We start from the raw sequence: 19090 nt of genomic DNA, 5'->3' as shown, positions 1-19090 counted from the left end.
TCGATCGGACGGTAGTCCGATTGGGCGGCTGACCGTTCGGCTTGACAGTCCGTTCAGACAGCTGTCCGGTCGGTCGGTAGGCCGATCGGATGGCTGTTCGAGTGGATTGTTTCTTCCCTTGAGAAGGATGTGTTTGTGTATGATGGTTTGACTTTTGAAGTTTTCGTGGTAGCATTTGAAAACATTGAAGTATCTTTACCTTTCAGGTCGGTCGATCGGACGGTTGTTTAATCGGCCGGCTAACCGATCGGTTAGGTACTTCAGCAAACAAGTTCTTAGCAGGGTGTCACCTGATCGGACGGCTGTTCGATCGGGTGGCACTCCTAGTGCATTGAACACGTTGAAAATCGACTAAGTGTTGAAGCATAGTATCTCATGATCCGAAGAGTAATGCAATCGGACGGTAGTGTTAGAGCATGTGAGATCGTTGGTACTTGTACTAGATTAGTTTAGTTGTAGTTTGTATGTCTTTTGAATGTTTAGGGGTTGTTTTGTAATTATCTAGAAGTAATATTCCTGACCTAGTGTAGTTAAGATTCCAGCAAATTTATAAATTTGCTGGTTAGTCAGGATGCTAGTATAAATACCCCAAGCATTGTAACACATTCAAGCTTTTGGCTCTTGGTGGAATCAAGTGTTGTTTACATTCTCATTGAGCTTTGATCTGATTTCCAAGGTTGTTTATTGTTATATCATTCTGTTTGGATTCAATACAACACTAGTTGTATTCCTCAATCCATTAGCTTCACCTTCATCTTCATTCTTGATATTTCTTGACTAGTCATAGTTCAAACACTTAATCAATAGGTGTTTTGGACTAAAACAACCTACCACTGTGATTCGGATACGTTTTGGGATCTACAATTTGGTATCAGAGCCTTTGTGCTCTTGGTTGTTGTGTTCTTGTTAAGATTTTTCATTGTTTTGAAGGTTTTTCAAAGTTTCAAGGTTTTTCAAATTTTTGGGCTTAAAATGGATTGATTTGGTGTGTTTAATTGATAGGTTGTTGTTAATACTTGGTTAAGGAGTCATTTTGGTCATTTTGGTGCATCAAAACATGGTTTTTGGGCTGTTTTTAAGTGATTAGAGGGTTTTAGTTCGTGATAAACCCTCTGGTTAGCGAAGATAACTTGAATACAGCGATGAGTTTTTGAATACAGCGAAGATAATTTTGAATACAGCGAATATATACTTTAAACGTAGCGAACATAGCGATATTGTCTGAATCGCTGAGTGTTCCGTCGCATAATCAGCAAATTAGCCGACTAACGTTCGAGCGAATTTGCTGATCATCAGCGAAACAGTATCATTTGACCCATTAGCGAATTTATCGAAGGCGACTTCGAGAACCGTGCTAGCGAATCACAGCGTTCCTATCACGGTTTCCGGCAATTATAACCTAACTTCGTTTGGTGTTTGATTTGTCAGCGAAGATAAATTGGTGTTCGTGCAGGATCCAACATCGTGTCAGCGAAGATAGCGAACAAGTTAGCGGAGATCATCAGTCAACTTCGTTCGCCGGCGAAATTAAAGATCTGTCAGCGAATTTAAGCCTGTTTCAGCACACGTTTGTCAAAAACAAAGAAAAATGTCGCTAAATCAACTAAGTCCAATCGCTCAAGCGGAACTTGAAACTGGAACCACAACTCGCCCACCAAAGTTGAAAGGAGCGGAAGATTTTAGCACTTGGAAAACTCGCATTCAGTCGTTCTTCGAGTACACGGATTACAATCTGTGGCTCTCCGTTACGGCCGGACCTCACGTTCCTACGGTAGTTAGAGGAGATTCGGTGGTTCCTAACAACGATGCTACCACCTTCACTGACGAAGACAAGGCCCTCATTCAACGTGATCGTCGTGCACACGCCGCTCTAACCATGGCTTTATCAACAAACGACTGCAACATGTTTGAAGAACACCGAACTGCTAATGCACTCTGGAATGCATTGATCGAGTACTATGAGGGAAATGAAGAACTGATCGAAAGCAAGAGAGATATGGTGCAAAAGCAATACGACATGTTTTGCGGAGTCCGTGGAGAGAGCCTGTCTGATCACATTAGCCGCTTCCTAAACATGATGACCAAAATGAAGAAAGCTGGAAATCCTGTAACCAATCGTGCTGCAATAAAGAAATTGCTTGACTCGCTCCCCAAGGAATGGAGCCTGCAGTGTATGATGATCAAGAAGGAATTCCTCAACAATCCTAATCCTGTTACTCTGTCAGATCTGATCAACACTCTAAGGGCATTTGAAATGGACGTAAACAAGAGAGAGATGAACACTGCTGGATATCAACCTAAAGCAACTCAACCTTCAGCAGGACTGAAGAATGTAGCGTTTCTCACTTCAGGGGGCATTACTCCACAAGCTTCTGATCTAATTTATGCAAATGCTTCCGCAAGCGCATCTAAAGCCCCACAAATTGTTGAGAAAACGATCACTGTCGATACTCAAGCACTGAAAGTTTCAACCGAGAATGTGGCAATCTTCAACACTTTCCTAAGCAGCTATGAAGCCCTAATGTCTGGGGAATTGAGGAAGGAGATGTTTACTGCCGAAGACATGTATCAGGTTGATCCAGATGATATGGAAGAAATGGATCTGAAATGGCAAATGGCCATGATCACTCTGAGATTGAAGAAGTTTCAAGACAAGACAGGCAAGCGATTAGGTCTTGGAAAAGCTGGTTTTGATAAGTCTAAGCTGAGGTGCTACAACTGTAAGAATCTTGGACACTTCAAGCGTGACTGTCCGATGTTGAAAGAGGGAAACAGTGAAGCTACTCCTGCTGCTAAACAGATCACTGCCGAAGAGAACAAAAGCAACGCTTCTCCCAGCACGCCAAAGGCTTTGGTTGTTGAAGACTATGACTGGAGGAAGAGATCACTGAAGCTAAGGAACAAGTCAACAAAGCACTGATGGCCAAAATCTCTAGTGAATCATCTGCAAAGCACTTTGAGAAGCAGACAACGGGAATCCCAACTGGAAACAATGATGCTGACCAGGGATTGAAAGGTATTCTGCCTTCAGTGGAGTCTGGTGATAAAGCTGAAAAAGATGCTGAGAAAGGAAAGGATAAAGTTCAAGCTACAGCCATGAAAGCAGATGCATCAAAAGAGAAGGCTGACAAAGACTTGGTAAATAGTATTCCACTTAGTTTCAAGGAGAAGTTATGCTCCGAAGCATGCGTTGATGTCGTGGCACATTATAAATTCCTAAATCTGGAGTTTGAAAGGCAAAAGGACAAAGCTTTAAAAATTAATAATGAGCTTAAACAAAATGAGGCTGCATATCAGAGAAAGTTGAACTCAACTTTGGCTGAAATGCAAACTCTTAAAGAATTTGTGTTTAGAAAAGATTTTATCATAAATGATCTTACTGAAAGGTTAGAAAAAGCGTTAAATGAAAAGAACAAACTCCAGATTATAATAGATAAATGGAATGTCAGTCAAAAGGCCTTTACTAACATCAAAAATTGCCAACGACCAACGTTTGTGAAAGACGGGATTGGTTATAAGGATAGGCACGGAAATGAAAGAAAACTTTTCTTTCCACCTCACAGCAAAAACTACGTGCCTATGCCTACTCCTCATCCCGAAAATGATCTCATAAATGAAAAGGCCTCAGTTGAACAAAATGAATTTTATGAAAATGAGACAACTGCTAACTGTTCTAAAAGCAATGCAGATTCCATTGAGTGTAAAGAAGATGTGTGCGATGATGATGGAGACTGCGGAGGGTCAAAAATAGGAATTGGTTATTCAGGCGACAGTTATTCCACCGTTAACTGGTTCGTCTGGAATTGTTCTAAAAACAATGTTAAGGATGAATGTAATAGTTTAAGTAGGATGGATGACTGTAATGGCCAAGTGCCTAAAACTAAATCTGTGGATGACTGTAAGGGCCATGTGCCTACATTTGAGACCCGTGATCATGAACCTTATGTGTCTGAATGTCATGGTTTGAATTATGCGTGTCATGATGATAATGTTGCTTGTGAATCTCCTGTATTTGTGCCAGAATTAAAAAGGAATAGCTTTGGAAAATTCCTTACAAAGGAAATTCCCGAATTTATTCCTTCCAGAACAGGTATGACAGAATCAGAAAAGAAAGCTACTGAAGATCAAGATAATGTAGAAACAAGCGCCATTATCACAGAAGACGAACATACATCAGTAAGTTCGCATTCAGAAATCTCAACTGAAGATCAAGCAACTAGTGATGAAAGCTTCGAATGTTCAAGTTGTGAAGCAAGTGAAGAACAAAATTCAAGCAAGGACAACACGTCTGAAAGCTCACTCGATTCAGACAGTGATGAAGAATTTCCCGAAGATGAAAGCAGAGTGGACAAGAAAATGAAGAAAGCAAAAAGTTCAAGATTCTCATCACATACATCATCTTCTCACACCAAAAGACCCAGACATAAAAGATGTTTTCGCTGTGGTCATTTAGGACATACAGCGAAACATTGTAAAACCAAAAAGTTTCCTAAACCAGAACATGATTTTATTACAAACGTCATGCAGCAACTAAATTATCTTAAGAAATCTGTTAAAAATCTGGTTGATTCAACTGCGTATCTTTGGAAACAAAAAGAGGTCAAAGTGGGTCAAAACCACGATAGATTTGAAATGAAACAGATTTGGGTTCCTAAATCAAACTAATCTGTATATTTGTATATTTGTATATATCAGAATAAGCTCCAGAAATGGCTTCGAATGCTCATGGAATACATCTGGCACGTCGACAGCGGATGCTCAAGACACATGACGGGGTTAAAAGAACTGTTGAAGAACTTCCGCTTTATTGATGGCGACTTCGTGTCCTTTGCCGGAGACGAAAAGGGAGGGAAGATTGTTGGAGTAGGCGATGTAGTATCCGAAGCTCTCACGCTGGAAAATGTCAACTATGTTCCGGAGTTATGCTACAATCTCATGAGCGTCTCTCAAGTGTGTGATAAAGGAATCTCAGTGCTGTTCAATGACATGGAATGCCTGTTCCTGAAGCCGGGTTATGTTGTTCCTGCAGAAATGATCATGCTTACTGCTCCAAGACAGAACAACACATATGTGCTCAACATGAAGAATGCCAAGACTAATGACAATCTAACATGCCTTATCTCTAAAGCTTCAGAATCGGAGTCACTGCTTTGGCATAGACGACTGGGCCATGTCAATTTCAAAAATATGAATAAACTATCTAAGTTAAACTTAGTTAGAGGTCTTCCGATTAAAGAATTTCCATTTTCTGAAAAATGTATTGCATGCGCCCAGGGAAAACAGCATAAGAAACCTCACAAGACCAAAGCAGTGAACACGATTTCTGCACCCCTTCAGTTACTGCACATGGATCTTTTTGGTCCTATCAGTGTTAAAAGTCTTGCTAAAAGCTCTTATTGTTTGGTTGTAACAGATGATTTCTCTCGTTTTTCGTGGGTATATTTTCTTGAAGCAAAGAGCGAGACTGCTGAAGTATTGAAGGCATTCATTCCCTTGATAGAGAACGTAACCAAACGGAAAGTGAAGTCCAAAAGAAGCGACAACGGGTCTGAATTCAAAAATCAGACCTTCATATCATTTTGCGTAGAAAAAGGAATTCATCTTCAATACAGTGCAGCCAGAACTCCTCAGCAAAATGGAGTCGCTGAGCGTAAGAACAGGACGCTGATCGAAGCTGCAAGAACAATGCTGGTGGACTCCAAGCTTCCAATCATCTTCTGGGCTGAAGCAGTTAACACAGCATGCTACGTTCTGAACAGGGTACTCATCGTGAAACCGCATGGAAAGACAGCATACGAGCTTCTCTTCAAAAGAAAACCCCTTATAGATTTCTTCAGGCCATTCGGATGTTCGTGCACTCTGTTGAACACTCAAGACAATCTCGTAAAATTTGAGGCAGTAGGTGATATCTGCTACTTTATGGGGTATTCATCAACTCAAAAGGCTTATCGTGTTTACAACAAACGAACAAAGATGGTGATCGAATCGTATTATGTGGATTTTCAAGAAGGAAATTACACCAACACTGGAAGCACTCCTGACTGGTTCTATGATGTGAGTGTGATCTTCAATAACTTTGAAATTCCGGAAACTGCGTCTGACCCTGAGCCAGTCGAAGACGTTCAAGTTGAACCTTTGTTTGACTCGTCCGACATTGGTTTCACTCCTTTCACCACTCGATTATCTCCATCATCTGCTGATCCGATTATGGCTGTAAATGAATCAAATGGTCACACTTCGCCTGAGAACACCCAAGAAAATGGTGCTTCTTCTTCACAGGCAAATGTGAATGAGCCAACTCAAGACGATGATCCACCAATAATTTATGTCGACGAACATTTCACCAACCTTCCGCAGCAAATCGAATCTCTGACAAATGCAGGTTACAAGACAAATAAAAATCATCCTCTTGAAAATGTCATTGGCGCAGTAGAAGAAGGAGTACGTACTCGAGGGCAGTCAGCTAGCATCAACAAAGGTCTCTTCGCAGCCTTTCTTTCACAATCAGTTCCACGTGACATCGAAGACGCTATTCAAGACTCCAGCTGGGTTCAAGCGATGCAAGAAGAATTGTCTCAATTCAGGAAACTCAAAGTGTGGGAACTCGTAGATCTACCTGAAGGAAAGTTTCCTATCGGTACAAAATGGGTCTTTCGAAACAAGATGGATGATCGTGGGGTGGTTATCAAGAACAAGGCTCGATTGGTGGTGCAGGGTTTTCGACAAGAAGAAGGGATCGACTACGAAGAGGTTTTTGCTCCAGTCGCTCGATTGGAGGCGATCAGAATATTCCTGGCGTATGCTTCCTACAGAAACTTCAAGGTCTTCCAAATGGATGTCAAAAGTGCGTTTTTGTACGGGAAAGTTAAGGAGGAAGTTTACGTGTGTCAGCCTCCTGGATTTGAGGATCCTCATTTTCCAGGGCGCTATTTTAAGCTGGATAAAGCACTGTACGGTCTACATCAAGCCCCACACGCCTGGTATGAAACTCTGTCCACATACCTTCTGGATTGTGGTTATTCCAGAGGAACGATTGACATGACACTCTTCACCAAGAAGGTAGGGGAAGATGTTATGCTAGTCCAAATCTATGTGGACGATATCATATTCGGGTCAACAAACGAGGACTTGTGCAGGGAATTTGAATCTATCATGAAGGCAAAATTCGAAATGAGCATGATGGGAGAACTGAACTTCTTTCTGGGTTTAGAAGTGAAGCAAAGGGAGGATGGAATTCTGATTCATCAAGCTAAATATATTCGGGACATTCTCTCGAAATATAACATGAATGACTGCAAAGTGGCAAGCACGCCATTCGCCACCCAAACAGAGCTCACTTTAGATCCTCAGGGAAAGTCGGTGAACAAATCTTTCTATCGCTCAATGATCGGATCTTTGATGTATCTGACAGCAAGCAGACCTGATATCATGTGGGCCGTTTGTCTTTGCGCTCGTTTCCAGACAAATCCAAAGGAATCCCATGAGATTGCCGTAAAGCGCATCTTCCGCTATCTGAAAGGAACACGAAAACTAGGGCTTTGGTATCCTAAAGATAGTAATTTTGACTTAATTGCTTATTCTGACAGCGATCATGCAGGTTGCAAAGTGGATCGTAGGTCGGTTTCAGGAGGATGCCAATTTTTGGGAAATCGGCTGATTTCATGGCAAAGCAAGAAGCAAACAACAGTGTCCACGTCGACAGCTCAAGCGGAATACACTGCGGCATACAGTTGCTGTTCACAAGTTCTCTGGATACAGAATCAGTTGCTGGATTACGGAATCAACATCATGAAGACTCCGATATTCATCGACAATGAGGCTTGTCTGGGAATTGTGAAGAATCCCGTACACCACTCCAGAACCAAGCACATCGAAATCCGCATTCATGCAATTCGAGACGCTTACGAAAAGGGTTACATTCAAGTGGTGCCAGTGGATACGACACAGCAACGTGCCGACATCTTTACGAAAGCTTTTGACAAAACCCGTTTTAACCAGTTGGTAACCTGGTTAGAAATGGTCAATTTCCTTGATTGGAAATGAATCTTGTGTTGATTAAAAAAAAAAAAAAAAAACTTTTTAATTAAATATTAATAAAATACTAACGTTTTTGCTTGTTGAAAATAAAACGGATATTGAAAGACGTCGCCTACCAAAAAGATTTTCTGTTTAAAATTTTATTTTCGGGCAAATGGACTTACGAAAATGAAAATTTTAGGGGGGATATTCAGAAAATCCTTGAAACAGGATGCTTATGTCAGACGACGCTTATGTCAGACTCCTGTTAGAGGAAGTGATAGAAAATTGCTAACACTTTGTCATTTCTTTGAACAAGAATACAATATACAATCAGGGTACCAAGCAACGATGTGTCGGTAGATTCAGCAACACCGACGAGTAAACTGCTGGTAGGAAGCCGAACATAATGTCTACACAAGAATTCTGGCTTTTCTCAGGCATTACGCTCCTCAGTGGGTAACACGTTGCGGCATATGGCTTAATGGTCTTGAATCTTGCGTTGACGGATTGCCAAAGTCTGAGATTTCGGGTCTTTATATTGGTATGTCATTCGGAGGATATCATAGTTGCTCTTCTGCTGTACGGTGGTACTGACCTAGACGCGATGCTATGATATTCTCTTATCAATAAGTGCCTTAAAAAAAAAAAAGGCCAAACCCTGTATAATAAGCGCCATTATTGGCCAAAATCCATAATAAGTGCCATCTTTGGCCAAATTCTCTGATAGATCAGTAGGCAACTCTGCTGTACGGTAGTACTGACCTGTTCGCCGAACCATCTATCTTAACCCTCGATAGTTCCTGGAATCTCTGTTGTGCGAAAGTACAGACCTGATCTCCGTTCTATCGTTGAAGAGAATGAATCCAATATACTCACCCGTTATGAGGAATCTTTGTGCATACCTTGATCGCGGGGGTATGTCATGATGTGGGACTCACGAGGGCGTAATGATTCTATTTTCAATAGCTTGTGTGGGGGCCATCGAAGACTTGTCAAAATTACCAAAAACATGATAAAATACGCTCTCCGAAGGTACGTTGAAAGAAGGATGCATGGATTTAAGCGGACAAACATACTGACAGTTTTTCTTGTGCCCTGGTTAGTAATATAATAGTAATAATATATAAAGAATGTGGCAAGTGTTGGCAGTATGATCCTCTGCAGGTAAGTTCGGTAAGTGTCGGACATATCAGGAAATTCTAAGTTAAATGAATCCTCGCAGAGCAAGACATTTGAAGTTCGGAGTCAAAATGGCCCAAATTTTAGCATCACTGTAAATATTCCAAAATAAACAAGTTTTCAAACATAAACGGGCACGTTTTTCGAGATCGTTTGAAATCTTCAAGCAAGAACCAAACTTTTTGAAAATATAAACAAGCTGGCGAAATTAAGATACCAGCGAACATATAAGTTCGCTGGTTACTTTATTAACCGTACATATATAATTTTTATTCCAACAGTTATTTTTCAAATTTTTACTTCATCTTCCCTTTCATCACCGGTGTTAACTCACTCTCGTTTTTTTTCCGATAACTGGTTTCTCAAAACATCAACACAAGATTTATTTGCATTCAAAGAATATCAGGTATGATTGTCGGTTATCTTTATAGTTCATTGATTCGATAAGTATCTGTTTTAAATCTCTGTTCTTCGTATATATCATTTTGTTGAGAATGTTTGAAGTTCTTGGGTTATCTATTGGGGATGGGAATTTGTATCAGTTATTGAATTTGCATCAGAAGGTGTTAATCATGTTCCTGTTCGCATCAGTTGTTGTTTTAAGTCGAGTCGGTTTTGTGTAGATTAAAAGGGATTTAAGAGGAATCGATTGATCATGAACAGGTTAGGGGTTTTTGAAAAGGGTTTTATAAGAACATCTTGAACACAGCGATGAATACAGCGATGATAGCGAATTTAAGGAAACCCAAAAGTCTCGAACGCGAGTTCGAGCAATCAGCGAGCGATTTAATTCGCTCGGATAGTGATCAAAATCGCTATCTTCGCTGATCAACCATTTTCGGTAATGAAACGCTGTCTTCGCTATGTTCAATAGCGAAGATTCACTTGAAATCACGACTGATCCACCAGCGAACATAGCGAATTTGTCGTTAGTTATCAAGATCAGAAGTGTTGGCGAAGTCAGCGAAGACCGCAAGTCTTGAACGCGAGTTCAAGCACCGAGCCACATACTCTATTTCGCTCGGTTGGCGAGATAGATCGTGATCTTCGCTGACAAATCAGTTCCGTGTCAGAACCATGTTTTCATTATCTTCGCTAGCGGATTTATCTTATCTATCCGGTAATCTGTGTCTTTGGCCAACATTAGCGAAGAAAGCAACTGATCTGGCAGCGAAGTTGTTGTATATATTCAAATTTTCTTTAATTGATTTCTTTTCATGGTTAAATTGTATATATCTTATGTAAATTCTAGTCTCGTACATAGTTTATCTGGTATCCACACACTCTAACTTGCTTCGTTTTCTGTGCAGAATGGTGAAAGTGCTCGAATGGGATAAAACCCTCAAGCATAACCAGAGTATAAATCTTAATCTAGTTCCAACCAACTTCGAGGACGTATCTAGATGGGTTCACGATAGCAGAATCAGTTATGCAGTGGAAACTTCCGTTCCTGTCTACCCTCTTCATATTCGAGAATTCTGGGAGAACGTAAAGCTGGAATCAATTAACAACAAACCGGGAATCTCTTCAACAGTACGCAATAAAAGAGTTGAAGTGACAGAGGAAAGGGTACGAAAAGTTCTGAAGCTCAAAGACAACAGTGATGAACCACAAAGCATGAGTCAAGACGATATTCTTGACGGTTTCAAAGGAATGGGATACGCAGGGGATTTTAGAAATAAGAAGGAGATTAAAAGGGGCGGTCTAACTCAGGATTGGAGGTTTATTGTTTATGTAATTTTGACAAGTCTAGCGCATCGAAAAGGCGGGTTTGATGGCTTAAATTTGGAATGGTCTGCAGCTATGCTGAGCCTATGCACAAATCAAAAATTCAATCTCTCTGGATTAATTTTCAATTATATGAGAGAAAATGCAAATGGAGCGACTTGGGCGATGTATCCGAGATTCATTCAGATGCTCATAAATGATCAGCACAAAGACCTCCCCAATGACGGAAACACCTACAAATTCCACGTGCCCACAAGTAGACAATATACTGAAATCAAAACCAACGAATGGGTTTTGTTGCACGACTGGATGTACAGAGCTGAAAGATTACCCATCGTGAAAGCTGCATATCAGAGGTACAAAGAAGGGGTCAAAGCTAAACAACAGAAAGCAGCACAAGCACAGGCCGAAGCAGCCGCCAAAGAAGGAAGTAGCAAAGAAAAACGAAAGGGCAAGCAACCTGCAGATGAAGAACCTCCTAAGAAGAAAAAGACAACAGGAGGTTCTGAACGTTTGATGAGTTCTGCAATCAGGGCGGCACAAACTGAAGAGCAACGCAAAAATATTCAAGATCTGAAAGCCATTCATGTAATTCAGGAGAAAGAGAAACGAGAAAAGAGCCTGAAACGTAAAGAAATATCTTCTTCGGAGATGCCCGAAGTAGTTCCTGAAGAAGTTCAAGACCTAAATGACTTCGTTGATCAAATTCTTGTTGATCCTGATGAGGCACAAGCACGCGAAGGTACTTCAAAGGTTTCCCCAGTCAAACCCACCAGAATCTCAAAACCACCCGTTGTTCCACAAAGGCTACGACCATTTCAAGACTTGTTCGATCGATTGATAAAGGACACCGGGCCTTCCGTGGCGAAAGAAATTTGTTTGTTAAAGAATCAAGTCAATGATACAAACATCCTGAGAGAGAAACTTAAGGATCAGAGAAAGAAGAACAAGGAAATGACGGCATACATGGCCAAGCAAGCCAAGTTTGTCAGATTTCAGCAAGCCAGTTTGGAGAAGCTCTACAGGATGATGCGGGGAATATGTGAAAAAGCGAACATTGAGCCGATGTTTACATTTGATGAAATCTTCGATTTTGAAGCTTTCATTCAAGAAGAAACGGCTCGCAAAGAAAAGGAAGCCGAAGCAAAGAGAAAGAGATTAGAGTCGGTTGAAAAGGCATTGGAGGGAAACGAAAGCGAAGAAGAGGAAGCAGATCGAGAAGTCATGCCACCAACCTTTGTTGAGTGGGGGCTAGAAGACGAGGTCTTATATGAGCAAGAAGACGGCAAGACATTTGCTCCTGAACATCCCGAGTGGTTCAGAAAAGAACGAGAAAAGCTCCCTGATCTTCATCAAGTGATAAAGGTCGTTAAATCTGAGGAAACTGAGAAAATAATTAGCTGGATGTATGATAACCTCAGGGGCATGTTTGTAGTAAAGAGACGAGGTGGTGTGATACAATATTTCGCAACAGGATTTGATCTTTTCTCGCTCCCAAGGTGGGATTTAAGAGAGCTTGGGCGTATAAATTTGCTCAATCATGGTGACAGAGGCATCGGAAGAGACTTTGAACGTCTAATTACAAGTGAATGCGACAAGAACTTCCCGAATCATGCCCCACAGCGCCCAAGACGCCGAGTGTCCAAAACTTCTTTCGATCCAGTAACAGGCAAGGGAAAGGTGACGTGGGTTATTAACCCTGCTAAAGTAGTCACCAGAGTCAAGCTTCCGGAAGAAATCCCTGTGGCACTTAAGGATTTCAAGAAATGGTTCTACGATAGTCAAACCGGTGAAGCTGTAATAAGGTCGAACGACAATGTTGATATTCGAATACTGGACCCTATGGACGTGTTTCAGTTCGGGCTGTCTGATCTCACCATGCTGAATGCGAGTTGTATCAATGTCGGAGCTGGAAATGCAAATCTTGAAGAGGCAGCACTGTTTCAGCGAGCAGTGGAGCGTGCCTGGAGATTAAAAAGGGACATGCTCGACATGGTAGACAAAATAGAGAAACGAAAAGAGAAAGAGCAGAAAAAGAAAGAAAGTCGAAGGAAAAAGAAACACGAGAAAACCATGGAAGGAAGCTCTGCCTCAACTGCAGTTCAAACCACCACCGACTCTCAAGCCACACCAACACCTCCGGCCTCATCCACATATGAGGCCGCTAAGGAGGACCCAAAATCAAGTGAAGCCAACGTTAATCAGGAACCTCCGGTAGCACCAACGGAGACTGTCGCACCACCAGAAAGGATCGTTATGCAAGAAAATCCAATCGAGCCAGAAAAGCAAACTACGGAAGATCCAGTGGTTACAACAGAAGATCCAGTGGTCACCACTGAAGAATGAGAAGACAAGCACGCAACGATCTAGGGGGGATATTGTTAGAGCATGTGAGATCGTTGGTACTTGTACTGGATTAGTTTAGTTGTAGTTTGTATGTCTTTTGAATGTTTAGGGGTTGTTTTGTAATTATCTAGAAGTAATATTCCTGACCTAGTGTAGTTAAGATTCCAGCAAATTTATAAATTTGCTGGTTAGTCAGGATGCTAGTATAAATACCCCAAGCATTGTAACACATTCAAGCTTTTGGCTCTTGGTGGAATCAAGTGTTGTTTACATTCTCATTGAGCTTTGATCTGATTTCCAAGGTTGTTTATTGTTATATCATTCTGTTTGGATTCAATACAACACTAGTTGTATTCCTCAATCCATTAGCTTCACCTTCATCTTCATTCTTGATATTTCTTGACTAGTCATAGTTCAAACACTTAATCAATAGGTGTTTTGGACTAAAACAACCTACCACTGTGATCCGGATACGTTTTGGGATCTACAGGTAGTCTGATCGAACAGCAGTTCGTTCAATACTAGACTTCAATGAATTGTTCAAGTGTGGGACCATGTGCTAGCCGATTGGCTGGCCTGGTCGATCGGCTGACTGTCCGATCGGCTGGCCTGGTCGATCGGCTGACTGTCCGATCGGCTGGCTGTCCGTTCGGACAGCAGTCCGATCGGTCAGCATCCTGACCTGAGCAGCCTGTTCGTCTAACACTTGGCTGTTCTGATTGTTTGTCGTTATATCGAGGTGTTTTGACCACAAGTTGAACCATAGAACCCTCGTTCTTACTTGTTCCTCCTTATCGGACAGGAATCACCCAAATCCGGCCAGTGAACTGTTCGGAACAGAGTTTAACGTTCAACCCGAAATCGATGATCCTCGTGGATAGAATCCAGATCTTGAGTCATGCAACCACCGGAATGATTTGCAAGTCGGCACAAGTTCGATTTCTACCAGTTTTGAAGGCATTGAGTGTAAAAGAGTTGAAAGAAAGTTGGAAAACCATCTTTCAATCCTTTTCACCATGTAAATGTTTAGATCTATGAAAGATCCCTGTTTGTTTATGTGGAAATCGGCTAGATCCAAGTTATTCTTGATGGATTGAAACCAAACATGAAGTTCTTCAAGAACACCATGATGACATCACCCTAGAACACTTGATTCTTGATGATTTCATGGTTAGAAATCAAGATTTGAAAGATAAAAAGGTGTAGGAGTGTGTGTAGATCAAGAAAGTACAAGATTTAGGATGAAATCTTACCGGAATCGAGAGGAATCTAAGAAAAGAGGGGAGCATGAGCTGGTCGGTCAGAGGTTTCCAAAAGTAGAAAGTTTGAGAGTGACAAGGGGTATTTATAGGATGACAAAAGGGGAAAGTGCTGGCCGATCGGTCAGGCAGCATGATCGGACAGCCTGTCCGATCGGACAGCAGTCCGATCGGCTGGCTGTTCGATCGGCCGGTAGCCTGATCGTTCAGCTGCACGATTCGAGTATTCGATGCGACGATTTTTGATATTTCGATCTCGATTGCGATTGATGAGAATACGATAGAGTTTCCTATTCAAATTACTTTTAATCCCAACCACTATATCTAACATACAATCATCTATATCTCGCGCTATCTCTTCTCCACCAATTATCATGATTCGATTTCGATTGAGTTTCGATTTCGAGTCGGTTTCGATTGATTATCACACACAACATAAAGTAGACACGCACAAGTAACACATAAGGCACACACACACGTATATTAATACCAAAATTCGCGTAATTCGAGTCTCGAGTTCGATGATGATTAGATTAGCTCGATTATTGATTAATTGACTTTATCGCATTATTACTTCCTAACACAAAATAGACTACTTACCGTCAAAGAAGTCAATCTTGACTTTGACTTTGACTTTCGAAAACACGGGGTGTTACAGCCTCCCCTTGTTTAGGTAATTTCGTCCCGAAATTAGGCTGAAAGCTGCACAACACCGTGAATCACCTTTTGCTACCTTCTTTATCTAAACTTTCATTTAAACAACTGCGGGTACTTCACCTTCATGCCGCTTTCGAGTTCCCAAGTGAACTCTGCGCCTCGTTTTCCTTCCCATCGGACTTTCACGATAGGAATGCGCGAGCGTCTGAGTTGCTTGGTTTGGCGATCCATGATTTCGACAGGCTTCTCCATGAAGTGTAGCGTTTCATTTATTTGAAGGTCGTCGAGAGGTACAATTAGATCATGCTCAGCCAGGCATTTTCTGAGGTTTGACACATGGAAAGTCGCGTGGACGTTACTAAGTTCCTCCGGTAGTTCGAGTCTGTAGACGACTTTTCCGATCCTTTCCAGAACCTTAAAAGGTCCAACATATCGAGGCACTAGTTTCCCTTTCTTGCCGAATCTGACCACACCCTTCCAAGGTGATACCTTTAGGAGTACGTAGTCGCCAACATTAAATTCTAGGGGCTTGCGTCTTCTATCGGCGTAACTTTTATGTCTACTTCGAGCTTTCAACAAGTTGTCTCGAATTTGGAGGACTTTGTCAGTCGTCTCTTGCAATAGCTCAGGATCGGTTAATTGCGAGTGACCGATCTCGTGCCACACAATAGGCGATCGACATCTTCTTCCATATAAGGCCTCGAATGGTGCCATCTGGATGCTGGTATGATAACTGTTATTGTACGAGAATTCGACTAGCGGCAGATATTTGTTCCAATTACTGCCGAAGTCTATGACACACACACGGAGAATGTCTTCAAGAGTACAGATCGTTCTTTCAGTCTGTCCGTCGGTTTGAGGATGGAATGCGGTACTTAAGTTAAGTGACGTACCAAGAGCTGCTTGAAACGTTTCCCACAATCGCGAGGTAAACCGTGCATCACGGTCAGAAATAATGTCACGAGGCGTACCATGATTACAAATGATCTCGTCGGTGTAGATTCGGGCTAATCGTTCTACCTTGTAGTATCCCGTATTGGCAAAAAATGGGCTGATTTGGTCAAACGATCAACGACAACCCAAATGCTGTCGTGACCTGATGACGTGGGCGGAAGCTTTGTTATGAAATCCATAGCTGTACTCTCCCATTTCCATATAGAAATTGGCGGTTGTTCAAGTAAGCCAGATGGTCTTTGATGTTCAGCCTTGACCCTTGCACAAGTCAGGCATCTTCCGACGTAGAGAGCGATATCCCTTTTCATGCCCGACCACCAGTACTGGTAGCGAAGATCCTGGTACATTTTATCGGCACCGGGATGAATAGAATACCGAGATTTGTGGGCTTCATCCATTAAAATCTTTCGCAATTCGGTCCGCTTAGGGATCCAAATTCGGTCCAGAAAATAGAAGATCCCATTCGATTTGCTTACAAGCTGAGCTCCATCGTGATAATTCTCTCTTTCTTCAAGGTGCGTTCATTAAAGCAAGCATGTTGGGCTTCGCGGATGAGGGTTTCGAGACCGTGCTGGGCTTGGGTATTACGAATGCTAAGCAAATAACTCCGTCTGCTGAGCGCGTCGGCAACGACATTTGCCTTGCCTGGGTGATAACGAATCTCACAGTCGTAATCGTTGAGGAGTTCTACCCATCGGCGTTGACGCATATTGAGTTCTTTCTGATCAAAGATGTGTTGTAAACTCCTGTGATCGGTGAAGATCGTACACTTGGTACCATACAGGTAGTGTCGCAAAATCTTTAATGCAAAAACAACCGCGCCTAGCTCGAGATCATGGGTTGTATAGTTCTTCTCGTGGATTTTGAGCTGTCGAGAAGCGTAAGCTATAACCTTGTCCCGTTGCATCAGAACACAACCAAGACCAAGGTTGGAAGCATCAAAATAGACAATGAAACCGTCGTTCCCATTGGGCAACGTGAGAACAGGAGCATTGCAAAGCTTATGCTTGAGGGTCTGGAAAGTAGACTCTTGTTCAGTTCCCCAAACAAATGACCTGTCTTTATGAGTAAGAGCGGTAAGCGGCACAGTGATCTTTGAGAATCCTTCGATAAATCGTCGATAATAGCCTGCTAATCCGAGAAAAGAACGAACTTCAGACGGGTTTTTTGGCGTAATCTAGCTCTTAACTGCTTCAATCTTCGCAGGATCGACATGGGTACCTTGACTATTCACGATGTGACCCAGAAACTGGACCTCTTCTAACCAGAATTCGCACTTGGAGAACTTGGCATAGAGTTGGTTCCCCTGGAGTAACTCGAGAACCAAACGTAGATGTTGCGCGTATTCGGCTTTCGATTTGGAATAGATCAAGACATCGTCGATGAACACGATGACGAAACGGTCAAGATATGGCTTACATACGCGATTCATCAGATCCATGAAAACCGCGGGTGCGTTGGTTAAACAAAAAGGCATAACAACGAACTCATAGTGGCCGTAACGAGTGCGAAAAAGCGGTTTTGGGTATATCTTATTCCTGAATGCGTAATTGATGATAGCCTGAGCGTAGATCGATCTTTGAGAAACACGTAGCACCTTGCAGCTGGTCAAATAAATCGTCGATGCGAGGTAGGGGGTAACGGTTCTTGATGGTTAACTTATTCAATTCCCGGTAGTCGATACACATCCTGAACGACCCATCCTTCTTTTTGACGAAAAGGACTGGTGCGCCCCAAGGAGAGGTGCTCGGGCGAATAAAACCTTTTTCAAGTAATTCCTGGAGTTGGTTCGAGAGTTCCCGCATTTCGGATAGCGCAAGTCGATAAGGGGCTTTGGCTACGAGGTTAGCTCCAGGAATGAGGTCGATACGGAAGTCGATATCACGACTTGGCGGTTCCAGGAAGATCATCAGGGAACACCTGAGGAAATTCACGGACCACGGGAACGTCTTTGACTTCTGTCTTCCTTTTCTTTTCCTCCTCTGCTACTACAATGTTGGCCAAGAAAGCTCTGTATTCCTTGCGGAGATACTTGCTAGCTTGGACACACGTCATGAGCTTGAGACCTTTCGAAGTAGTTTCGCCATAGACACACAGTAGATCACATTCGTAAGGGAGAATCGAATCATCTTGTCGAAGCACACAACTTCAGCATGGTTTTCACGAAGAAAGTCCATGCCTACTATGACGTCAAAACTTCCGAGCTGCATCGGAATGAGGTCGATTGGGAAGATGTGATTGTTGAGCTCGAGGGTACAATCACGAAGAACAGAATTAACAGCGACAGTTCTTCCAGTAGCGACTTCAACTTCGAATGACGAGGGGAGATAAGAGCGTTTACGACTAAGGAGCTTCTCGAATTCAAACGACACAAAGCAGTTATCGGCTCCAGTATTAAACAAACACGATGCATAAATACCATTCACAAGGAACGTACCATTAACCACATTGTTGTCAGCCTGGGCTTGACGAGCATTGATGTTGAAGGTTCTGGCGCGTGCTGCTTGTTGCTGCTGCTGAGGCTGCTGCTGGGGCTCTTGCTTCACAACCCTGTTCGGGCACATGTTTGCAAAGTGGTTAGGATCACCACATGCAAAACAGACTCGAGCATTGATCGCGGGTGCCTGAGCTGCTTGTTGGCCTTGCGGGGCTGGGGGTAGAGCTTGATGAGTAGTGGTAGGAGCTGCGGTGTTACGGGGACCATAGCGACAGTTGGCAGTGAAATGACCGTATAAGTTGCAATGAGCGCAGAAACGACAGGCAAGATCCACCGGATGATGATATGAGCAGGTCGGGCAGAGCGGGTGGGGACCTGTGTAAGCACGCTTCGCTGCTGTGCTTAAGTAACTAGTGCTGGTCGATGATGAGACTGCTGCTGAGCCGGTACGACTTGCAGAGGAGCAGCAGTGGTAGTGACAGCACAGTTCTTGTTGCTGGAGCTGTTGTTG

At 42.5% G+C, this 19090-nt stretch overlaps 1 protein-coding gene across 1 annotated transcript; it reads left to right on the top strand.

The window, feature by feature from the left end:
- Positions 1-409: 409 nt before the first annotated feature.
- Positions 410-4197, top strand: LOC118485406. Its single transcript, XM_035981491.1, has 2 exons — positions 410-3138; positions 3689-4197. The coding sequence occupies exon 1, from the start codon at positions 1589-1591 to the stop codon at positions 2918-2920; it is 1332 nt and encodes a 443-aa protein (XP_035837384.1). The 5' UTR covers positions 410-1588; the 3' UTR covers positions 2921-3138; positions 3689-4197.
- The last annotated feature ends 14893 nt before the right edge of the window (positions 4198-19090 follow it).

This window comes from Helianthus annuus, chromosome 13, assembly GCF_002127325.2.
Source record: "Helianthus annuus cultivar XRQ/B chromosome 13, HanXRQr2.0-SUNRISE, whole genome shotgun sequence".
Taxonomy (NCBI): Eukaryota; Viridiplantae; Streptophyta; class Magnoliopsida; order Asterales; family Asteraceae; genus Helianthus; species Helianthus annuus.
This window is presented reverse-complemented; position numbering and strand designations above follow the sequence as displayed.

What these genes read in the sequence shown, in the direction of transcription:
- LOC118485406 (XM_035981491.1), top strand. Translation starts at nt 1,589, where the DNA reads ATGTCGCTAAATCAACTAAGTCCAATCGCTCAAGCGGAACTTGAAACT.